The sequence below is a fragment of the Macaca thibetana genome, chromosome 16 (genome assembly GCF_024542745.1).
Source record: "Macaca thibetana thibetana isolate TM-01 chromosome 16, ASM2454274v1, whole genome shotgun sequence".
Taxonomy (NCBI): domain Eukaryota; kingdom Metazoa; phylum Chordata; class Mammalia; order Primates; family Cercopithecidae; genus Macaca; species Macaca thibetana.
In genome coordinates this window covers 51,811,916-51,835,874 of record NC_065593.1, presented here as the reverse complement: position 1 = coordinate 51,835,874, position 23,959 = coordinate 51,811,916, and the positions used below count along the sequence as shown (strand labels likewise).

Here is a 23,959-nt window from a genome sequence, read left to right as displayed (position 1 = left end):
GAGTGGCCATGGGTGCCTGTCTCCCTGCCCCAGTGGAAGGCTTAGAGTACTAAGGTGGAAAGAGCATGAAAGCAGGAGTCCAGACCTGGGTTCAAGTGCCAATGCCAACACTAACCTGCAAGTGATCTCTGGCAAGCCACCTGTCCTCTGCAGATGTCGAATGAAGGGGTGGGATTTGATGGTCTCTCCGATGGCTTAATGTTAGTCCCCAGAATCTTGAAAGAGGAATGGACTCCTAGATCCTGCTCACTGAGATTGGTGTCAGCTGCCTCTGAGGGAGGGTGGGAGGGGGAACACAGGGAAAGGTGATTTTTAGAGAGGTGAGAGGTGGGTTTTTTGGGTTTTTGTTTTTGCTTTTTTGAGACAGAGTCTCACTCTGTCGCCCAGGCTGGAGTGCAGTGGCTCATTGCAACCTCCACCCCCTGGGTTCAAGAGATTCTCCTGCCTCAGTCTCCCGAGTAGCTGGGATTACAGGCATGTGCCACCATGCCTGGCTAATTTTGTATTTTTAGTAGAAATGGGGTTTCTCCATGTTGGTCAGGCTGAGGTCCAACTCCCGACCTCAGGTGATCCGACCACCTCGGCCTCCCAAAATGCAGGGATTACAGGCATGAGCCACTGTGCCCGGCCTAATTTTTTTTTTTTTTTTTTAATAGAGACGGGGTTTCACCGTCTTGGCCAGGCTGGTCTTGAACTCCTGACCTCGTGATCCACCCGCCTGGGCTTCCCAAAGTGCTGGGATTACAGGCATGAGCCACTGCGCCCGCCTAAGAGAGATGGGCTTTTAAAAAGGACTTTACACCAGGCGCGGTGACTCCCAGCACTTTGGGAGGCTAAAGCCAGCAGATCACTTGAGCTCAGGAGTTCGAGACCAGCCTGGGCAAAATAGTGTAGACCCCGTCTCTAAAAAAATAAAAATAGAAAAAAATTAGTTGGGTGTGGTGGCACGCTCCTGCAGTCTCATCTACTCAGGAGGCTGAAGTGGGAGGATTACTTGAGCCCAGGAGGTCGAGGCTGCAGTGAACCGTGATCGGACCTGCACTCCAGCCTGGGTGACAGAGTGAGACCCTGTCTCAAAAAGGGGAGTTGGGAGGTGTGCTTTACTTTCCATGTGATTGCCCATTTTAATTCTACTCTATTAGGACAATTCTAAAAGGAACTTCGAGGAGCTTAGCAGCCCTTCACCACCACCGTGACCCCAAGTACTTCTCTCTTCCTTCCCTCCCACAAACAACCCCTTAAGCTTACCCCTGGATTAGTAACCTGGTTGGGGTTGGTGATGAGGAAATCCGAGAGGCCTCTTAAAAAAGATTGTAAAGGGCAAGGGTCCTTTTGCGCTCAAAAACTAGGCAAAGGCAAATACAAGATTTTGCCTATAATTTCAGAATCTCCTGGTCCACCCGACTCCCAGATCTTGAGGATTTTCGGATGAGCAATTCAAGTGAGAGGGAAACAGAGATCAACACTCTTAGAACCTGATTCCCTTCCTCAGATCACATTCCTCCGCCCGTCCCGCTCCCGCCGCCAGCGCCAGCGGAGGCCCTAGTCTCCGGCTCCAACTATTCCAACCATCCCGGGAAGGGTGGGGCGCTCGGCTCTTGGGTCCCCCTCCGCCGCCCCCCTTCGTCGATCTCCCCTTCTGCCCCGTCCCTCCCCTTCTGGGGTGGGGCCAGCCAATGAGCGATCAGACTACGGAGTTTGGCCGGGGAGCCGGGGAGCTCACCGATCCCCCGCCCGGCAGTTCTGGCCGCTGTCCCGGTGCGCACGGACGTGGCTCGAGTTTCCTCTGCTCTCGGCTCTCGCCCGCTTGCTCTCCCCCCTTCCGCTCCTGCTTCTCTCCTGGTCTCCCGCTCCAGCTCCAGCTCCACCCGGCGGGCCACGCACGGCTCCGGGTAGCCATGGAGGACCCCACGCTCTACATTGTCGAGCGGCCGCTTCCCGGGTACCCCGACGCCGAGGCCCCGGAGCTTTCCTCCGCTGGGGCGCAGGCGGCGGAGGAGCCGTCGGGGGCCGTCTCAGAAGAGCTGATCAAGTCGGACCAGGTGAACGGCGTCCTGGTGCTGAGCCTCCTGGACAAAATCATCGGGGCCGTAGACCAGATCCAGCTAACCCAAGCACAGCTGGAGGAGCGACAGGCGGAGATGGAGGGCGCCGTGCAGAGCATCCAGGGCGAGCTGAGCAAGCTAGGCAAGGCGCACGCCACCACGAGCAATACGGTGAGCAAGCTGCTGGAGAAGGTGCGCAAGGTCAGCGTCAACGTGAAGACCGTGCGCGGCAGCCTGGAGCGCCAGGCGGGGCAGATCAAGAAGCTGGAGGTCAACGAGGCTGAGCTGCTGCGGCGCCGCAACTTTAAAGTCATGATCTACCAGGTGAGCCCACGGAGCGGACGGCGCCCAGAGCTCCCGCGCCCGGCCCGCGTCTCCGGCCTGGGATTTGGGGTGGGGAGACTTGCCCGTGGCGCGGCTCCCCTCCCAGCCTGGTCCGGGCGCCCGGGAGATCCACCCTCCTTCCGGCGAGTGCGACTGGGGTGGGGTGGGGTGGGATGGGGTGGAGGGAGCGGCGAACTCCTGGGGCGCGTAGAGGGGCGCGCTCTGCACCTCGCACCTCCCCACTCAGGTCCTTCCCTCTGGTCCCAGACTTGTAGCAGAACCGAATTAGCGGGTGGACTTGAGGACGCTGCCTCCCGCAGACTGCTCCCTCCCTAATTGGTTCTGTCAAACTTCTTCCTACTTGGGGGAAGTTTCTAGGAAAGTCAGGGGTCCCCGGCGATCGTTGGGGTCCGCTGTAAGCGGACACTGGCTGCGGGGCCCGGGCCTGGGGCCTCCGCGCCTGCGGGCCTGATATAGCGGGTGATTCAGGGCTCAGGCACGCACCAGAGGGAGCTGCGCCAAGCGGGGGACACGACCGCCAACCTCCTCCCCCGACCCTGCGCCCCCGCGCCCCCGCATCGGCCTCGGCGGCCCACCCCTGTCCCTTCGCTGCGCTCTGCTCCTGGCCTCCAGGCATTTTCAGGCCCTTGAGGACACCCTCACCCGCGGCTCGCGGGCACCCTGGGCCTCCTGGAAGCGGGCGGGGCTGGGCGGGGAAGAGTGGGCGTCAGGAGTGCAAGGGGGGCTGGTGGAGTGGGTGGACAGCCTCTGCGGGGTCCGGCGGTCTGGGCGCAGTCTGGGCGCGGTGAATCACCCCGCATGCCTGCGGGGGCGGGGGCCAGGCGCAGCCGCGCAGCGGGCTGGAGGAGGCTGGCGCCCCCACACCCCCGGCTCCGCCTGGAACCACTTGTTGCTTTCTTTGCACCTCTCCCCATTCCTCCCACTTGGATAAAAATGTAACTTTTGGATCATAACCCCCAATAAACCTAGGAGTCTCGGGTTTCTATGCTGCTCCTCTCCACGCCGCCTCCGCAGTGCCATCGTGGATAATATCTTGGGCTGGGCGGGAAGGGCTCCAGCCTGGCTCCTCCCTGCCTCCCAAAGGCCTGCTGATGCTCGTAACCCCAGTGAGGCGGGATCGTGCGGGGCGGGGAGGTTAGTCTATGCTCCGCTCTCCCCTTCCTTTCCCTGCCGAAGGGAATGGAAAGAAAGGGAAGGCTGGATTTCTCACACCCTCCAAGTTATAAGACCCCCTTTCCGGGAGTTGTGGCTCTGCTGACTGCTCTGGGGCCTGGTCGAGCCGGTTCTGAGTGACCATCTGGGGTGAGATGAGGGGGTCCTTGGCTTGGTCTCCCCAGGAGGAGTTAAGATAGATGCAGATCCGGACAAGTATCTGGGAAGAGTAGAGACAGAAAGGTGGGTCAGCCGGTACCTATCTGAGGTGGTGAGACAGAGGCAGAAATGGCACTTGTCCCCCTCCCCACCCTTACACCGATGACTGACTCCTCCCAGGAGGCATATACGTGGCTTTTAAAAAGCTTTACTTCCCGGCGGGGCGCGGTGGCTCAAGCCTGTAATCCCAGCACTTTGGGAGGCCGAGACGGGCAGATCACGAGGTCAGAAGATCGAGACCATCCTGGCTAACACGGTGAAACCCCGTCTCTACTAAAAAATACAAAAAACTAGCAGGGCGAGGTGGCGGGCGCCTGTAGTCCCAGCTACTCGGGAGGCTGAGGCAGGAGAATGGCGTAAACCCAGGAGGCGGAGCTTGCAGTGAGCTGAGATCGCGCCACTGCACTCCAGCCTGGGCAACAGAGCCAGACTCCGTCTCAAAAAAAAAAAAAAAAAAAAAAAAAAGGCTTTACTTCCCCTACTTAAGCACTATTGGATAGAAAATGTTTGCCCAGAGCTATTTCCACTTAGTCTAACTGCTTGGAGGAAGCAGGATGAGAGGGGGGGCTTTTGATGTTTTTTAAGAGACCTGCTTAGTACTGGGGACATTGAGAGGAGGGGAACAAGACAGGGGTCTGGGACAGCAAGCCAGCTCTATATTTCCTCCAGAGCCTGGTGTGGCCGAGGGCCACCATGAAGAGCTCGAGGGGTGACCCGTCTCACTAACTGTCCCAGACCATAGAACCTGGGAAAGGTCTTGGCCTCAAGGTAAACTTCCCTATGCCAAAGATGGAGATTCTGAGAGAAGAAGGAAAGGTATGGAGGGAGAAAGACTTCTCTGCAGAGGCCGGTGGCATCCCTTTGTTCCACCCTCTCCAGCAATCTGAAGGGATATGTCTATATTTTAGGGGGTGGGAGGGAATGTGTTCTAATCACAGGTGACTTCAAATGCATCTGCACTAAACCAAGGCCAGTGGGGGACAGAGAATTGAGGTAGTAAGAGTAGCTCAAATGGAGTCCCAAACCCACAGAGGGAATAACTAAGAACTAAAATGGCCCCAACCTGGGGAGGACTTCAGAAGTAAGGAAAAGATTCCAGCAAATGGGGTGAGGCTTGGGAAAGCAGAACTTCCCTGAGCTGCAGAGCAGATGTTCCAGGTGGGGACGATGGAGTGGGGACCCAGCTGCTGTAGGAAAGCAGAGGCTGCTCCTGCTCCTCCCCGAGGTCTGCAGGCCTGAGAAGGGAAGGAGGTAAAAATAGCTCTGTGCCTTGGCAGGCCTATTAGGGAAGATTGGGGGCAGCAGCATTTATGGTAAAGTCCGGCTGAAGGGGGAGGATGCTTGGGTGGCCAGGCAAAGAGACAGAAATTTGGAGAAAGGTTCCTGGGATGGTGTGAATTCTCTGGAGGAGCCATGGGGGAAGGAATGCTGTATTCCCCACTTCAGGGATGGGAGTTGATGATATGGCAGTGGGGGCAGGGCAGAGGAGAACACCAAGGATGGGAAGTCTCCAGTTGTAGGATCCAGACATCTGGCCTTCCATACCCTATTCCTGGGGAGAAAAGGAGGGAATCCCTTGTATGACCCCACCCCATATTCAGGGAACTTCTAGACTTAATGATTTCACAGCTTAAGTTTGCATTTGAACACACACACATACACACACACAAGAAATTCAGCACCTCCCACCCCAAGATACCACAGCCCTCATCTTAAACTCACTTCTGAGTCATCACTGCCCTTCTCTGGCATTTCCTTCCCTGTCTCCCAAACAAAATCTAGCAGTTTGACATCGCATCCTATCAGACGACACTTAGCTAGCAACAGTTAGTGAATGAGAGAAGTGAATTATTCTAGTTATAGGAGTTAGTGGGCTGAGGGCTGCAGGAGGATCAGGCCAGATTGTGAATATAGAGGCAGGTGCTCCAAAATACCATGCAGAGGCCGGGCGAAGTGGCTCATGCCTGCAATCCCAGCACTTTGGGAGGCCGAGGCAGGTGGATCACTTGAGGTCAGGAGTTGGAGACCAGCCTGGCCAACATGGTGAAACCCCTGTCTACTAAAAATTAGCCGGGCATGGTGGTGAGGACCTGTAATCCTGGTTACTCGGAAGGCTGAGGCAGAAGAATGACTTGAACCCAGGAGGCAGAGGTTGCAGTGAGCCGAGATCGTGTTACTGCACTCCAGGCTGGGCGACACAGTGAGACTCCATCTCAAAAATAATAATAATAATAATTAATGAATAAAATAAAATACCATGCAGATGAGTGGAGCTATTATCATTAAAGAGCCAATTCTTCCAGGCAACAATTTGTTTTTTGGGTTTTTTTGTTTTGTTTTTCAGACAAGGTCTCACTCTGTTGCCCAAGCTGGAGTGCCGTGACACAGTCATATCTTACTGCAGTCTTGAACTCTTGGGCTCAAGTGATCCTCCTGGTTCAGCCTCCCGATTAGCTAGGACTACAGGTGCCCAACACCATGCTCGGCAAATTGTTTTTTTTTTTTCATATTTGTAGAGTCCGGGGTCTCACTTAGTTGCCCAGGCTGATCTCAAACTCCTGGGTTCAAACAGTTCTCCTGCCTGGGCCTCCCAAAGTGCTGGGACTACAGGCATGAACTACCACGTGCATCCAGTTTGCTTATTTTTAAATTTAAAAAGGCTTTATTTTTAATTATGGATACATAATAGTTGTACATATTTTTGGAGTACATGTGATATTCTGAGACAAGCATGCAATGTATCATGATCAAATCAGGGTAATTAGAATATCCGTCATATCAAGCATTTATCATTTCCTTGTGTTAGGAACATCCCAATTCCACTCCTTTAATTATTTGGAAATATGCAATAATTTCTGTTAACTATATTACCCTATTGTGCTACTGAACATTTGATCTTATTCCTTCTATCTAACTGTATTGTTGTACCCATTAACCATCCCCTCCAGGCAACAATTTGCAGAGTAGAGCTCTTTTAGATCCCAAAAGTGGGGATAAAATGGAAATACAGGGCCGGGCGCGGTGGCTCATGCCTGTAATCCCAGCATTTTGGGAGGCCGAGGCGGGCGAATCACCTGAGGTGGGGAGTTAGAGACCAGCCTTACCAACATGGAGAAACCCCGTCTCTACTAAAAATACAAAATTAGCTGGGCGTGGTGGCACATGCCTGTAATCTTGGGAGGCTGAGGCAGGAGAATCGTTTGAACCTGGGAGGCAGAGGTTGCAGTGAGCTGAGATGGCGCCACTGCACTCCAGCCTGGGCAACAGAGCAAGACTCTGTCTCAAAAAATAGTATAGTATAGTAAATACATAAACCAATAATACAGTGATTTATTATCGATATCAAGTATTATGTACTGTATATAATTGTATGGGCTAGACTTTTATACAACTGGTAGTGCAGCAGGTTTGTTTATACCAGTAATCACTATAAACACTTGAGAAATTCATTTCACTAACAGATTATGATGGCTACAATGTCAGGCTAGAGTGCAGTGGTACGATCGTGGCTCACTGCAACCCCTCTGCCTCCCAGGTTCAAACAATTGTTCTTCTTCAGCCTTCCAAGCAGCTGGGATTTACAGGTGTGTGCCATCATGCCTAGCTAATATTTTTGCATTTTTAATAGAGACAGGGTTTCACCATGTTGGCCAGGCTGGTCTCGAACTCTTGGCCTCAAGCAATCCACCCGCCTTGGCCTCCCAAAGTGCTGAGATTACAGGCATGAGCCACCGCAACCAGCGTCCATTACAATCTTATGGGACCACGGTTGTGTATGCCGTCCATTGACTGAAACGTCATTATGCGGCTCATGATTATAACTGTGTTCTGGAGCAGTTTTGAGGAGGCAAAGTCAGTGACTTACATATGGACCAGCAGCAACAGACCATCAGACCTGCTCCAAGTGCTTGGGGATAAGGGCCAGGAAGCATTTAAGAGATTAGGTGTCTCGTGGGCATTGAAGGGGAGGGCACCAGGGCTGGAAGGAGAGCCTGATGGCTTCTCCTCCCCAAATCTCAACCCATCCTGTACCTCTTTCCTGGATTCAATGCAAATTAGGGCTACCTTGCTCCAGAAGAACCCCAAACCTTTGTCCAAAAATATTCTCAACCCAGGGCTTTAGTCCCTTTCATCCCTAAAACCCAGCGGCCATGGAGAGTATGCATACTACATCCTTCCTCCCAAACTCAGTTTGGGTTGTTTTTCCTGGTCACTGGGTCCAAAGCAGGGAGGGTATTTTTAGGGGTGTTCCCAAGACCAAAGGAAATCATACTATCCCTGGGCTCCTCCCTCCTTTTTTTTTTTTTTTTTTTTTTTTTTTTGAGAAAGGGTCTTAGCTCAGTAGCCCAGGCTGGAGTGGTGCTATCGTAGCTCACGGCAGCCTCAAACTCCTAGGCTCAAGCAATCCTCCCATCTCACCATCTCAGCCTCCTGAATAGCTGAATCTACATGCCCAGCTAATTTTTAAATTTTTTTTTTTTTTTTTTTTCAGACAGAGTCTTGCTCTGTCACCCAGGCTAGAGTGCAGTAGCATGATCTCGGCTCACTGCAAGCTCCACCTCCTGGATTCAAGCAATTTTCATGCCTCACCATCCTAAGTAGCTGGGATTACAGGCATGCACCCCCATACCTGGCTAATTTTTGTATTTTTAGCAGAGACGGGATTTCACCATGTTGGCCAGGCTGGTCTCGAACTCCTGACCTCAGGTGATCCACCTGCCTCAGCCTCCCAAAGTGCTGGAATTACAGGCCTGAGTCACCATGCCCAGCCTAAATTTTTTTTCTAGAGGGTCCCCACTATTGCCCAGGCTGGTCTTGAATTCCTGGGCCCAAGTGATACTCCTGCCTCGGCCACCCAAAGTGCTGGGGTTATAGGCGTGAGCCACCCGGCCTTTTTATTTTTATTTTTCATATTGTAAAGGTCAAAGTCAAAAGCATGAAGAGACAACAAAGAGTGGGCAACTGATAGCAAGAGGGGAGGGGATATTGTTGCTAAGCAACTAACCTCAGAAGTAGGAGTGGCTTGGGCCTTTTTTTTTTGGAAATATAACATTGTGAATCATCATTCTGTCATTATAAATTTTTTAAATTTTTCTTTTCTTTGTTTTTTTTTTTTTTTTTTTGGTTTTTGTTTTGTTTTGTTTTTCCGAGACAGGGTCTTGCTCTGTTGCCCAGGCTGGAATGCAGTGGCAGCTATCATGGCTCACTGCAGCCCCTGCCTTCCAGGCTCAAGCATTCCTCCTGCCTCAGGCCCCCAAGTAGCTAGGACTACAGATGTGCACCACCATACCCAGCTAATATTTGTATTTTTTGGTGGAGATGGGGTTTCTCCACGTTGCCCAGGGTCTCCAGTTCCTGGGCTCAAGCAATCCGTCTGCCTCGGCCTCCCAAAGTGCTAGGATTACAGGCGTGAGCCACTGTACCTGGCCTCATTATCCATTTCTTGAGCTAGAGGACACTGTGATCAACTTCATCTCCTTCATTTTGTGGTTTAGGAAGCTGAGGCCCAGAGAGGGGAAGTCACTAGCCTATTGTCACTCAAGTGATTGGGAGTCAAACTGGAGCCAGAACCCAGGTGTACCTTCCGCTACACTGACTGCTCCCCACCCACTCCTTCCGTTCTGAGCTCTGTGGCAGAAAGCTGGGTGAAGACTAGCCCTGACTAACCTAGGGGTAGCTGTGGCTCCGCCACCTGCTGAGGGAGTTAGTTGCACAGTCCTGGCGCTGGGGCAGCTTTGCGTGTGCATGGGTGTGTGTGTGCGTGTGCGGTGTTGGCTATGAGTGGCCATTAGCTGCTTAGCCTTGTGAGTGCTGAAGTAGAGGCAATGTGTAGTCACCCGGCCTGGTGATGGTGGGAGGGGAGGGATGTACGGGAGGGGAGGGGTGTAGGGAAGGAGTGGAGCTCCTGGTTGGCCGTGGTGTGCCCTGGCAGGGACTCCACACCTGCCTAGGAGAGGGACATGTTGGTTCCCTTTCTCTTCAGCCTCTCTGCCACTGCCACTTCCTCCTTGTACCCTGCAGGGCAGGTTGGGACCTGCTGCTTTGTTATTTTGAGACTACGGGCTTTGTTGAGTACTGCTATCAGGCTTTGTCGAATACTGTTATCGCCTGAGTCTAATAGTGCCCCCCAAGTGTCCCTCTCTCCTGGCTTCTGATTGCTCGAAGCAAGAAGCCTATTGTCTTTGGCAACTAAGCCCCTCAGGAGAGAGAGTTAGGGGCTGCTGCAGAGGTCCCGGGGACATAGGCTCACCTGTCATAAAAATAGCTTGGTTTTGCCGGGCACAGTGATGTGTGCCTGTAGTCCCAGCTACTCAATAGATTGAGGCAGGAGGATCGCTTGAGACTAGGAACTTGAGGCCAGGTTGGGCAGCATAGAGAGATCCTATCTTAAAAAAAAAAAAAAATAGAGCTTGGTTTTGGATCCTGATTTCCCTGTGCATTTTAGTGTATAATATCTTAAGTGATAGCAAGAGGGAGGAGTGGTGAGAAAGACAGAAGGTCGGGACATGGCCAAAGGGAAATTGCCAGGATGTCCTTCTTCCATGCCTATCCCTCTCCTCATTTGGGGTAGCATCCTGTGTCCACCTTACCCCAGGGAAGAATGAAAACAGATTAAGCTGGGCACGCTGGCTCATGCCTGTAATCCCAGCACTTTGGGAGGCTGGGGTGGATGGACCACTTGAGGTCAGGAGTTCAAGACCAGCCTGACCAACATAGCGAAACTCCATCTCTCCCAAAAATACAAAAAAAATTAGCTGGGTGTGGTGGCACACACCTGTAATCCCAGCTACTCGGGAGGCTGAGGCAGGAGAATCACTTGAACCCAGGAGGCGGAGGTTGCGGTGAGCCAAGATCACACCACTGCACTCCACAGTCTGGGTGACAGAGCAAGACTCCGTCTAAAACACAACAACAACAACAAAACTGGGATTGGCAGAGTCTGACTCTGAAGACAGTGAAGTCGTGTGCCTTCATATTTACTCATCTGAGCCTCCCCAGTTATAATCCAACAAATGGCCTCTTAGAAAACTCCTTATCCACCTCTAGCAGCCTCCATAGCCTTCCTATGATTATGGCTGGGGAGGGGTTGAAGGTGGAAACCCAAGAATGCGACTAGGGAATATTGTAGAGGGAGGAAGGGAGGGGTTCAATTGAAGCTGTTTGTTAATTCATGGGCTTGGGTTTGCCCCACCCCTTTTGGCCCCAGGGCCCTCTTTTTTTTTTTTTTTTCCCCTTTTTGAGACAGAGTCTTGCTCTGTCGCCCAAAATGTGAAGAGCTGGACCTCAGCTCACTGCAACCTCCACCTCCCTGGTTCAAATGATTCTCCTGCCTCAGCCTCCCAAGTAGCTGAGATTACAGGTGTGTGGCACCGGTCCCACTAACAGTATTTTTTGCAGAGACCTGGGCCATGTTGCTCAGGCTAGTCTTGAACTCCTGGGCTCAAGGGATCCACCCACCTTGGCCTCCAAAGTGCTGGGATTACAGGGATTACAGGCGTGAGCCACCATGCCCAGCTCCCAGGGCCCTCTTGATGAAGCATTTAAAATGAGTTTCTAGGCCAGGCATGGTGGCTCACGCCTGTAATCCCAGCACTTTGGGAACCCAAGGAGGGCAGATCACTTGAGGTCAGGAGTTCAAGACCAGCCTGGCCAACATGGTGAAACCCTGTCTCTGCTAAAAATTCAAAATATTAGCTGGGCATGGTGGCACGCACCTGTAATCCCAGCTACTCGGGAGGCTGAGGCAGGGGAATCACTGAAGCCAGGAGGCAGAGGTTGTAGTGAACCGAGATCAGAGATGACGCCACTGCACTACAGTTTAGCAGCCTGGGTGATAAAGAGAGACTCCATCTCAAAATAAAATAAAATAAAATAGGCCAAGTGCAGTGGTTCCTGCCTGTAATCCCAGCACTTTGGGAGACCGAGACAAGAGGATCACTTGAGGCCAGGAGTTCAAGAAGAGCCTGGCCAACAGAGTGAAACCCGGTCTCTACTAAAAATACAAAATTAGCCGGGCGTGGTAGCATGCACCTGTAATCCCAGCTATTCGGGAGGCTGAGGCAGGAGAATTACTTGAACCTGGGAGTCGGTGGTTGCAGTGAGCCAAGATCGTGCACTGCACTCCAGCCTGGGCAACAGAATGAGACTCTGTCTCAAAAAAATAAAATAAAATAGTTTCTAGCCTGGGCAACATAGCGAGACCTTGTCTCTACCAAAAAAAGAAAAAAGAAAAAAGAAAAAAAAAGATTAGCTGGGTTTGATGGTATACACCTGTAGTCCTGGATATTTGGCAGGCCGAGGTAAGAGGATTGCTTGAGCCCAGGAGTTGGAGGCTGCGGTGAGCTATGATTGTGCACTGCACTCCAGCCTGGGCAACAGAGCAAGACCCCATTTCTTTAAAAAAAAAAAAAAGTGGTTTATTTCCATCCTAATATATTGTGCTCCCCTCCCTACTCACCAGCCCCTACTCTGCATGCCACCAAGGCCCGTTTTTCTCAACTCCTTTCGCACCCACCCCAAGCCCCATTTAAACCCCTTTTCCTCATCTTAGCCCAAGAAGAAGCCGAATGCACCCTCTGACCCGGCCACAGCCAAGATCGTGCCTTTTGACCTGCCTGAGACTGAACCCTTTGACCTGAAGCCTGAGACAGTGCCTGAGCTCCCACCCTTTGACCAGATGCCTAGGGCACTGCCGTATTACCCAGAGCCTGGTCCCTGGCCCACCCCAGAGGAGCCGACAGCCGGTGGGAGTGTTTAGGGTCTCCGGGGTCCCGTTCTGTGGGCGTGGGGTCTCTCTCCAATCCACTGTCAGCCCACAGCCTGGTGGTGATCGCTGCCAGGAGAGCTGCCATCCCCAGCCACTGCCCACTGTGGACGGGTGCCGGGTACTGTGAGAACACTGGCGTTATGCAGAGTTCAGGCGAATGGGGTATATACAGTGGGGGGTGGGAGGGGAAGGGAAGGGGCTTCCCCACTTCTTGGTTTCTGTTTTTAATAGTAAATGCTCCCCTACACTTAAGCTGCACCCGAAGGCTGCCCAGCATGAAGGCGTATGACTTCTGGTTCCGCCTTCCCCTTGCTGCCTCCTCCTCAAGGACAACCCAGCTTGGCCCAAAGCCTCTTTGGAGAGAGCCGTCCTGAGGCCCAGGCCTGGGGTCTGTTCTGTGCCCTCTCCACCCGCTCCCTGCAGCTGAGGAAAACATTTACACGTATTTTTTCCAGTTTCTTTTAGAAAATGCTTTGCAAAGAGATCGCTTGTGTTTGCCAGATCCTGCCTTGGGTGGGGTGCCCAAAAGCTGCTAACTCACAGAGGCCAGGAGGGGGGCATTCTAGCTGGCTCTGGCTCAGGTCCTCTGGCTTTTCCTATAGCTCAGTGTTTCTCAACTTAAAAAAAAATTTTTTTTAGAGATGGGGTCTCACTATGTTGCCCAGGCTGGTTCCGAATTCCTGGGCTCAAGTGATCCTCCCGACTCAGCTTCCCAAAGTGCTGGGATTATAGGTGTGAGCTGCCTCACCCAGTCAGTTTCTGTTGTTGTTGGTTGTTGTTGTTTTCATAATCACCCCCCTGTTAGTTTTGTTTTTTTGTTTTTGTTTTTTTTTTTGAGACAGAGTCTCGCTCCGTGGCCCAGGCTGGAGTGCAGTGGCGCCATCTCAGCTCACTGCAAGCTCCGCCTCCGGGGTTCACGGCATTGCCCTGCCTCAGCCTCCCGAGTAGCTGGGACTACAGGCACCCGCCACCAAGCCCGGCTAATTTTTTATATTTTTAGTAGAGACGGGGTTTCACCGTGTTAGCCAGGATGGTCTCGATCTCCTGACCTCGTGATCCGCCCACCTCGGCCTCCCAAAGTGCTAGGACTACAAGCGTGAGCCACTGTGCCTGGCCTTTTTTTTTTTGTTTTGTTTTGAGACATAGTCCTACTCTGTCACCCAGGTTGGAGTGCAGTGGAATGATCTCGGCTCACTACAACCTCCACCTCCTGGGTTCAAGTGATTCTCCTGCCTCAGCCTCCCAAGTAGCTGGGATTACAGGCATGCACCACCACACCCAGCTAGCTTTTGTATTTTTTGGTAGAGACAGGGTTTCAAACTCCTGACCTCAGGTGATCTGCCCGCATTGGCCTCCCAAAATGCTGGGATTACAGGTGTGAGCCACTGTGCCTGGCCCTTTTAGATTTTTTTTTTCTTTTTTCTTTTTTGAGACAAAGTCTTGCTCTGTCGCCAGGCTGCAGTGCAGTGGCACGATCTCACCTCAATGCAGTCTCTGCCTCCCTGGTTCAGCCTCCCGAGTAGCTGGGATTACAGGCTTGTGCCACCACACTCAGCTAATTTTTGTATTTTTAGTAGAGATGGGGTTTCACCATGTTGGCCAGGATGATCTTGATCTCCTGACCTCGTGATATGCCCACCTCAGCCTCCCAAAGTGGTGGGTTACAGGCGTAAGCCACCACACTTGGCCCCTTTTAGATATTTTTAACCAAGCTGTTCATCTCCCTCATGAAATGTTAAAACAATAGATACACTGTATATCCCTTTATGTACTGTGGCTCTTGGGAGTGGCACAAACCATTGTGATATCTAAGTCCCCTCCCAATCTCCAAGAATCAATTTTCACCGTTTTGGAGGCAGTTTCACCCCTGCCAAGAATGCATGCTAGAGCAGAAGGGAGGGACACTTCTGCCCTTGGAGTCTCTCATCTCCTTGTCTTAGCAACCTCCAGCAGAGGTCCTGAGTTTTAAAGACGTTCTCTCCCCTTCACCTCTCCCCTCCTCTGCACCCTCTTCTAACATACGCTCTAAGCAGATCCTGGGTCTCTGAATTACCTCTCCGGTCTCCTCCAGCCATTCCCAGGCAGTGGTTGGGGACCTAGAGCTGGTCAGCTGTAAGTCAAGAGAGCCTCCTACCCAGACCCATGTGGCATCTGTCCCTTTTCCCTAACAAATATGAAGTGCCTGGCCAAGGGCCAGATGCATGATAGGTGCTCAATGACATTATAATCTTATAAAAATCTTCCTAAGCCATAGTGCAAGTTTAGACAGCAGGGTTGGCGGGTGGAGTGGAAGAGGCTGGGAGCCTCCCTGTGGCTCCTCTATGTCCATCCAGGATTGAGGAGCTGTGCGTGCTTGGCAAAGGGCAGGGGGAGTTGTGCATGCTTTTGTTCAGACCTGGTCATTAAAGGTAACTCTGGAAACCAAGCCTGTTGGGAGTGGTGGTTTTGTTCAATAAAAACGGGAAACAGAACAAGCAGAGCCGTCCCTCCTTGCCATCCCCTGAGATCCTTCCTTTGGCTTAGGAGCTCTGCCAGGGAAGTAGGGGTGGGACAAGGGTGGCTGGCCTGTGTGCCTAGGGTGGAGGGAGATGATTTTGCATTGTGTTTGTGATGGTTTTTACCAGCAGGCAGGTGGGTGGGACCAAGACAGCACTCCAAGGCTGTGAGTCATGGGGGAAACCTGGCTTGGAGTGGAGGGGAAAAGCTAATGGTGGAATACCCTTTCCAGACCAGCCTATTGGGCATCATCCCAGGATTCAGCTCAAGTTGTTTCGTCTTCTGTCCCCTGACCTTCCACCAAGAAGGCAGCTCCTGGCCAGGCGCAGTCGCTCATGCCTGTAATCCCAGCACTTTGGGAGGCCGAGGCCAGCGGATCACAAGGTCAGGAGATCGAGACCATCCTGGCCAACATGGTGAAACCCTGTCTCTACTAAAAAAAAAAAAAAATACAAAAAATTAGCCAAGTGTGGTTGCGGATGACTGTAGTCCCAGCTACTCAGGAGGCTGAGGCAGGAGAATGGCGTGAACCCGGGAGGCGGAGCTTGCAGTGAGCCGAGATCGCGCCACTGCACTCTAGCCTGGGCAACAGAGTGAGACTCTGTCTCAAAAAAAAAAAAAAGAAAGAAAGAAGGCAACTCCTATCGTGTAAGCCATCACTCCAGGAGAAGCCTACAATGAATGGGGTTAGAGCCCCCAGATTCCTTACTGGTCTGGAGAGATTTCTAAATCCAAGAAGAAACCTCCCCTTGGCCAGGCCCAGTGGCTCATGCCAGAAATCTCAGCACTTTGGGAGGCCAAGGCAAGGGGATCACTTGAGCCCAGGAGTTCGAGACCAAACTGGGCAACACAGTGAGACTCTGCCTCTACAAAAACTACAAAAATTAGCTGGGCATGTTGGTGTGCACCTGTAGTTCCAGCTACTTGGGAGGCTGAGGTAGGAGGATCACTAGAGCCCAGCAGGTTGAGGCTGTAGTGAGCTGTAATCATGCCACTGCACTTCAGCCTGGTTGACAGAACAAGACCCCATCTCAAAACAAACAAACAAAAACACAAAAATGACCAGGCGCGGTGGCTCATGCCTGTAATCCCAGCACTTTGGGAGGACAAAGCGGGCAGATCACTTGAGGTCAGGAGTTCGAGGTCAGCCTGGCCAATATGGTGAACCCTGTTTCTACCAAAAAATACAAAAACTAGCCGGGTGTGGTGGCGCATGCCTGTAATCCCAGCTACTCGGGAGGCTGAGGCAGGCAAATCGCTTGAACCCAGGAGGCAGAGGTTGCAGTGAGCCGAGATCACGCCACCGCACTCCAACCTGGGTGACAGAGTGAGACCATGTCTCAAAAAAAAAAAAAAAAAAAAAGGCCGGCATGGTGGCTCACACTTGTAATCCCAGCACTTTGGGAGGCCAAGGAGGGCGGATCACATGAGGTTGGGAGTTCAAGACCAGCCTGACCAATATGGAGAAACCCCATCTCTACTAAAAATACAAAATTAGTCAGGTGTGGTGGCACATGCCTGTAATCTCAGCTATTTGGGAGGCTGAGGCAGGAGAATTGCTTGAACCCAGGAGGTGGAGGTTGCGGTGAGCCAAGATCACGCCATTGCACTCCAGCCTGGGGAACAAGAGCAAAACTCCGTCTCAAAAAAAAAAAAAAACCACTAAAAAAGCAAAAACCTCTTCTCACTAGGACTGCTCCCTTATGTTGTAGTTTGAGACCTTTCATGGAGCACTAGGAAGATGGCACTGGCTGTAAGAAGCCTGCAGCTCTCTCCCCAGTCCCATTCACTTCCAAGTTCAGCTGGCAAAGACCTTTATCTAGGAAGCCAGGGGCCAGGAAAACCAGCCAGCTCAGCCTTTATGGGTAGGGGTGGAGCAGGCAGCAGGGGTAGGGGAGAAGTGGGGGATGCTGGGGGTGGGGCAGAGAGACAAAGTGGATTTGTTTTCCAGCAGCTGGGGCTGTTTCCTGACTATTCCCTGCCTGTCATCCTTAATCCCTCCCTAGCCTATTCACATTGTCTGAGTTTAGTGAAAGGAGGGGCTCTCCTCCACCCTTTGGTGGAGCGTGGGTGGGTTTTTAGTCTGGGAGGTTATGAAGGAAAGATCAGAGCTGAATATTTATATATATAATATATATAATATATATATAAAGATCAGCTCTGATCTTTATATATATATATATATAAAATACACACACACACACACACACACACACACTGGGGCTGCAGGTAAATTCTGGGTGGAGATGGATGAAGAAGGTTTAGATCCTAAAATGATACACACTCCAGTAGCAGGCAGGGTAAGGGTGATTGTAGGAGCCCCAAAGTGAATGACTGGAAATCAGAGGGAATGCAAAGAGAGGTTAGACTCTTCTACACTCAGAACAAGGAAAACACCCTTCAATGCCTCAGTGAATAAGAGGCAGAGGGATAAACAAAATGCCCTAGTGATCTGCACTAAGCCGCCTATGGCAGGGGGAGACTACAAGTCCCAGCATGCCCTGTGCCCAGGTCACCTTGCCTGCTGGGAGGTGTAGTTGGGTAACAGAGCTGGAGGTGGCTTGGTGCCCAGCAGATCTGGTGCCCAAATGAGAGAAGAGGTGGAGCCAGCATTCCCTCTTTGTCCCTGCTAATGCTATTGACAAGAAGGGAAGGAAGTTGGGAGAGGGTGTTCCTAGTTTTCAGTATAAACCAGGAAACTCGGGGGGGATGTTGACAGGAGGGAAGAGGAAAGAGGTTGGGGGCTGGGGAAGGAATTTCTGTAGCAGGTGGTGCAGAGATACCAAGTGGCCTATATAGGGGCGGGAGGGGGTGTGTGTCTATGAGAGGACTCAGTTTATGTTGCCTCATTTTCTCAGGGGACAGGAATTTTCTTACAATTCTGGGAAATGGTCTTCCGAAAACCCTTTAGAAACGCAACTGTCTCTCATTTCTTCATTTGAAGTCCCTAAAGGGAGTCTGGGCCAAAGAGGAGATCCTATTGATGATCTTGGTCTGCCCTTTCCCTTTCGGTGCTCAGCCTCCCCTGTTTTCTGATGGGGGTGGAGGTTGGGGAGGGAGTGATCCAGAGATTCTGAAATGTTGGCCAGAGTCAAGATCTTGGAAAATCTTCCCAGAATGGAAAGCAGTTCTGGTACTAAGTCCTCCAAGAAGACAGAAAATCTAAGAACTGGCTCTGAGCTCCAGGGTCATGGAGAATCTGAGACCACTCATCCTACTCCTAGACCTCTGAGCTCAGGCTTTGTGTGGGGGGCAGGGGGTGGGGAAAGCAAGAATTGAAAAGTAATCTCTCTTCCATCCCAAGGTAGGGAAGTCACAACCAGAAGAAATGTCCAGACTGGGGAGAAAACATGTCCTTGGCTCCCAGCCAGCTTCTTCCTCTTTCCAACATCAGTTTCTAAATGTGAGGGAGGGGGAGAAAGACCATTGGCGGAGCCAAACAGTATGAAGGAGTCAAGGAAGGTGGAGGTAGGGGAGGGTGGACCACAGTTCTCCATCTCTCAGGCTGCTTCTGAAATAGCTTGAGGCTAGGTGCAGTGGCTCATGCCTGTAATCCCAGCACTTTGGGAGGCCAAGGCGGGTGGATTATTTGAGGTCAGGAGTTCGAGACCAGCCTGACCAACATGGTGAAACCCCATCTCTACTAAAAAATACAAAAAAATTAGCCAGGTAGCCGGGCACGGTGGCTCAAGCCTGTAATCCCAGCACTTTGGGAGGCTGAGACGGGCAGATCACAAGGTCAGGAGATCGAGACCATCCTGGCTAACACGGTGAAACCCCGTCTCTACTAAAAAATACAAAAAAAAAACTAGCCGGGCGAGGTGGCGGGCGCCTGTGGTCCCAGCTACTCCGGAGGCTGAGGCAGGAGAATGGCGTAAACCCGGGAGGCGGAGCTTGCAGTGAGCTGAGATCCGGCCACTGCACTCCAGCCTGGGCGACAGAGCCAGACTCAGTCTCAAAAAAAAAAAAAAAAAAAATTAGCCAGGTGTGGTGGCGCATGCCTGCAGTCCCAGCTACTCAGGAAACTGAGGCAGGAGAATTGCTTGAACCTGGGAGGCGAAGGTTGCAGAGAGCCGAGATCGCGCCACTGCACTTCAGCCTGGGCCACAAAGTGAGACTCCATCTCAAAAAAAAAAAAAAAAAAAAAAAATGAAATAGCTTGAGTCTGGAAAATGCACTCCCTTTACTTTACCTGCTCGGGTGGGTAGGTTTAGCTGTGGGCTCAAACCCCTACCGGCTTTCAACCTAAACAGATACTCCCACCACTTGCTTTTCCGCCTGGCTCGGGCAGTGTGCGATTTGCGGCACCAGAGGGCGCTCGCCCATTTCCAAAGTCTCCCGAGGGCCGCAGTGGTTTAACATCATCTGCGGGTGGACGGGGCACAGGACAGGGTTGGACAACTACAGAGATTTTAGCCCAAGTGCAATTATTACGCAGCCCATCTCCGACCCGAAGCTCGGTCCCCTGCTCGCGCGGTCTGTATAGTCACCATTCGTTCAACACACATGTATTTTTTAGAGAATGGCGGCGCGAGGTTGGGCATGGTGGCTCACACCTGTAATCCCAGAACTTTGGGAGGCTGAGGCGGGCGGATCACCTGAGGTCGGGAGTTCGAGACCAGCCTGACCAACATGACGAAACCCCATCTCTACTAAAGATACAGAATTCAGCCGGGCATGGTGGCGGGCGCCTGTAATCCCAGCTACTTGGGAGGCTGAGGCAGGAGAATTGCTTGAACCTGGGAGGCAGAGATTGCGGTGAGCCAAGATCGTGCCACTGCACGCCAGCCTGGGAAACAGAGCGAGACTCCGTCTAAAAAAAAAAAGAGAGAGAGAGAGAGAGAGAATGGCCACAGGGGGTTGGGGTGCCGGAGATGGGGGCTGTGTTGCCCAGGCTGGTCTCGAACTCCTGGATTCAAGCGATCCTCCTGCCTCCGTCTCCCAAAGCGCTAATGTTACATGGGTGAGCCTACACACATGTATTGAGCGCCCGCCAGTTTCCTGCGGACTACGCGTGTCCCGTGCTCCCCTCTCTCCAGGATCGCCACCACCCAGACTCAGGCTCGCTCACGTCTCCCTCCTCCCACCCCTCTCATGTCCCTTCTCCTCTTCCCTTAGGATGAAGTTAAGCTGCCGGCCAAAGTGAGCATCAGCAAATCGCTGAAAGAGTCGGAGGCGCTGCCAGAGAAGGAGGGCGAGGAGCTGGGCGAGGGCGATCGGCCCGAGGAGGACGCAGCAGCCCTGGAGCTGTCATCGGACGAGGCGGTGGAGGTTGAGGAGGTTATCGAGGAGTCGCGCGCTGAGCGCATCAAGCGCAGTGGCCTGCGGCGCGTGGACGACTTCAAGAAGGCCTTCTCCAAGGAGAAGATGGAGAAGACCAAGGTGCGTACCCGCGAGAACCTGGAGAAGACGCGCCTCAAGACCAAAGAAAACCTGGAGAAGACGCGGCACACCCTGGAGAAGCGCATGAACAAGCTGGGCACGCGCCTGGTGCCCGCCGAGCGGCGCGAGAAGCTGAAGACGTCGCGGGACAAGCTGCGCAAATCCTTCACGCCCGACCACGTGGTGTACGCGCGCTCCAAGACCGCGGTCTACAAGGTGCCGCCCTTCACCTTCCACGTCAAGAAGATCCGCGAGGGCCAGGTGGAGGTGCTCAAGGCCACCGAGATGGTGGAGGTGGGCGCCGACGACGACGACGAGGGCGGCGCGGAGCTCGGGGAGGCCGGCGACCTGCGGCGCGGGAGCAGCCCCGACGCGCACGCGCTGCTGGAGATCACCGAGGAGTCCGACGCCGTGCTGGTGGACAAGAGCGACAGCGACTGAGCCGCCCCCGCCGCCACCCACCCCATTCCTCGCTCCTTCCGAACTTCCTCTGTCGCATTCTCTCTCGGCCCCGAACTGGCTGATATTTTTCTAAATTGAAAACACGGCCCTGCCCCAACACCTCCAGGATCTCCCCTCCCAGTCTTAGAGCTGTTAGGACCCGATGGGGAGGCAGCCCCCGCAGTGGACAGCCCCCGCTTGGACACAGTCCGGGTGGAATGGGAAGGGAATGGGCGATCCCTGTCCTGGTTATCCAAGCTGGGATCTCAGAGGAAATTGCAGTGATTCCACAGTTAGGCCCCTCTGGGGGGGCTGCCTTCCCCTCAGCCTCTCCTCACACCACCCACCCAGCTGCTGTCATTCCGCTCACTGAGCTCTTCATTCTCACCCTGACCCTGGGGGACTCAAAGCCAAAACCGCCCAAAGAGAAAAGATTGAATCCTAAAGGGGATCCTTGCCCCTATGGGAGGCCCCCTACTGGAAGGATGTGAAAGCAGCTTTGGGGTGAAACTGAGGCAGTGGGGAAGAGAGCAGAATGAGCCCTCACCCTGGCTGGAGGTCCAGCACAGGCTGTATCTGCAGAGGGACCCAGAGGAACGCTGGAGCCAAGAGAAGCCCTGGAAAGGAGGGGTGGGGAACGACATGTGAGGGATGGCACACTGATGTGTTTATGCACCTGTACACAGGAGCACATGGCCATGGCTTTGGAAAGGAGAATGGGAAAATAGGAGAAGGTTGGCCAGGCTCGGTGGCTCATGCGTGTAACCCCAGCACTTTGGGAGGCCCAGGTGGGCAGATCACCTGAGGTCGGGAGTTCGAGACCAGCCTGGCCAACATGGCAAAAACCCATCTCTACTAAAATTACAAAAATTAGCCCGGGATGGTGGCGCATACCTGTAATCCCAGCTACTTTGGAGGCTGAGGTGGGGAGAATTGCTTGAACCCGGGAGGTGGAGGTTTCTGTGAGCCAAGATCGCGCCACCGCACTCCAGCCTGGGTGACAGAGTGAGACTCTATCTCAACAAAACAAAAAAAAAGGAAACTAGGAGAAGGTGGAAATGGGTGAAGAGGGAAGTCCCCTCACTAGCTGCATGAGAAGTCCATCTTACTGTGGTTCTCCATGGGCAGCAGGACCATTTTTCAGAATCAAGAGGGAGGACAGTGTGAGAAGGCGGTGATCCAAAGAGGACAAAGAGGTCAGCCCCACCCGATCCCTCAAATGGGCTCTCGGAGGCGCCCCCAGGGGCAGCCCATTTCTCAAAGTCCAGAAAATTAGGGTCCCAGAAGGGGGCAGCAGCAGGCTGGGAATTAGGAGGGAGAGCAAGGTGCTGGCCCTGCCACCAAGTTCACTCCTGGTTCACTCCTGCCAGTTTCTTCTCAAGCTCCTTCCCTAGCTGGGCATGGTGGCACGTGCCTGTGGTCCCAGCGACTCGGGAGGCTGAGGAGGGAGGATCGCCAGAGCCCAGGAGTTTGAGGCTGCAGTGAGCTCTAATGGTGCCTCTGCACTTCATCCTAGGCAACAGAGCAAGACGCTGTTTAAAAAAGAAAAAAATCCTTCCCTAGAGCTAGAATCCTAAAGCTGCAGAGCTAGCCAAGGCCTCACTGGTTTCCTTGTCCTTGGGGTGCCTTTCCTGAATCTTTGGGGGTGAAGGGAGTATTGCTCCCAGTCCAGAGGCCTGATTCTGTTCAGACCAGGTTCTCAAGACAGGAGTCCCTTTGTTCCTCCCCATTAAACGGGGTTTGTCAGAAGCAAGAACAGCCCCTCTCCCCAGTCACAGCCTGAAGGGAGGCCCCGAGGGCTTCCTCCTTCCCCCACCTGCTCCTTACCTTCTCTGCCCTGCATTTTAGAACTGCAGCTCACTGTTTTAAGGGATTGGGGGAGGGAGCCTGGGGACACAAACCTTTTATACAATACAAAGCTTTGCTTTTTTTTTTTTCTTTTTTCCTTTCTTTTCCTTTTTGGTTGTCTTCTCTGAATGGTTGAAGACCCCTCTGCTGAGGGAGGCTGGGGATTGTGGGACAAGGTCCCTTGGTGCTGATGGCCTGAAGGGGCTTGAGCTGTGGGCAGATGCAGTTTTCTGTGGGCTTGGGGAACCTCTCATGTTGCTGTGTCCTGGTGAGCAGCCCGACCAATAAACCTGCTTTTCTAAAAGGATCTGTGTTCGATTGTGTTCTCTGAAGGCAGTTACATAGGGTTACAGAAGGCAGGAGGGAAGGAGGGAGAAAGGGAGGAAGAACTGTTGGTATAAACTTGTCTCACTTGCCTGGGGTGGGGGAAGGCCAGGGAGATAATAATAATTGCCAATTTATTGAGCCCTTACTCTCTGCCAGGAACTGTTCTGAGCACTTTGGTATGCAATTGCTCATTTAATGTCATAACAACCCCACTAGGCAGAGCCTATCATCATTCCCAGTCTATATATGAGGAAACAGTGACTTGTCTAAGGTGCCATAGCTGGGAAGCAGTGGCGCTGGGATTCAAAGGCAACTGGATCCTCAATCTGTTTCATGGTTATAACCCTGTGTCTATACAGGTCTGTAACCCTGTGTCCCCCCCACCCCCCATCCCCCATCCCCCATCCACTTCCCTGTAGTCAGGACATTAGCCTTCCAGACACACCCGGTTACTGTACTCAGCCTGAGCTTCCCACACACATACCCTTTGGAATCATAGGCCTGGAGGAAGCAGCCTAGGGGAGGGGAAAATCAAAGGCTCTCAGAGGGCTGAATATCGGTAAAGAAAGTGCATGACATATCCCAGTTGTATCTACTTTTCTTTTTTTTTTTTTTTTTTTTTTTTTGAGACAGAGTCTTGTTATGTTACCCGGGCTGTAGTGCAGCGGCGTGATCTCCGCTCACTGTAACCTCTGCCTCCTGGGTTCAAGTGATTCTCCTGCCTCAGCCTCCTGATTAGCTAGGATTAGAGGCATGTGCCACTGCGCCCAACTAATTTTTGTATGTTTAGTAGAGATGGGGTTTCATCATGTTGGGCAGGCTGGTCTTGAACGCCTGACCTCAAGGGATCTACCTGCCTTGGCCTCCCAAAGTGCTGGGATTACAGGTGTGAGCCACCATGCCTGGGGCAAATTTCATATGTTGGAAACCCCACATT

General features: G+C 52.7%; 2 protein-coding genes across 2 annotated transcripts in view; one reads left to right on the top strand and one right to left on the bottom strand.

Moving 5' to 3' along the window:
* Positions 1 to 23,959, bottom strand: part of ATP6V0A1 (ATPase H+ transporting V0 subunit a1) — a 360,020-nt gene that overhangs the window by 101,962 nt on the left and 234,099 nt on the right. The window lies entirely within an intron of this gene.
* On the top strand, positions 1,479 to 23,002 carry CAVIN1 (caveolae associated protein 1). The gene is made up of 2 exons (XM_050762734.1): positions 1,479 to 2,369; positions 20,143 to 23,002. Exons 1-2 carry the CDS (start codon positions 1,677 to 1,679, stop codon positions 20,845 to 20,847), a joined length of 1,398 nt encoding a protein of 465 aa, XP_050618691.1. The 5' UTR covers positions 1,479 to 1,676; the 3' UTR covers positions 20,848 to 23,002.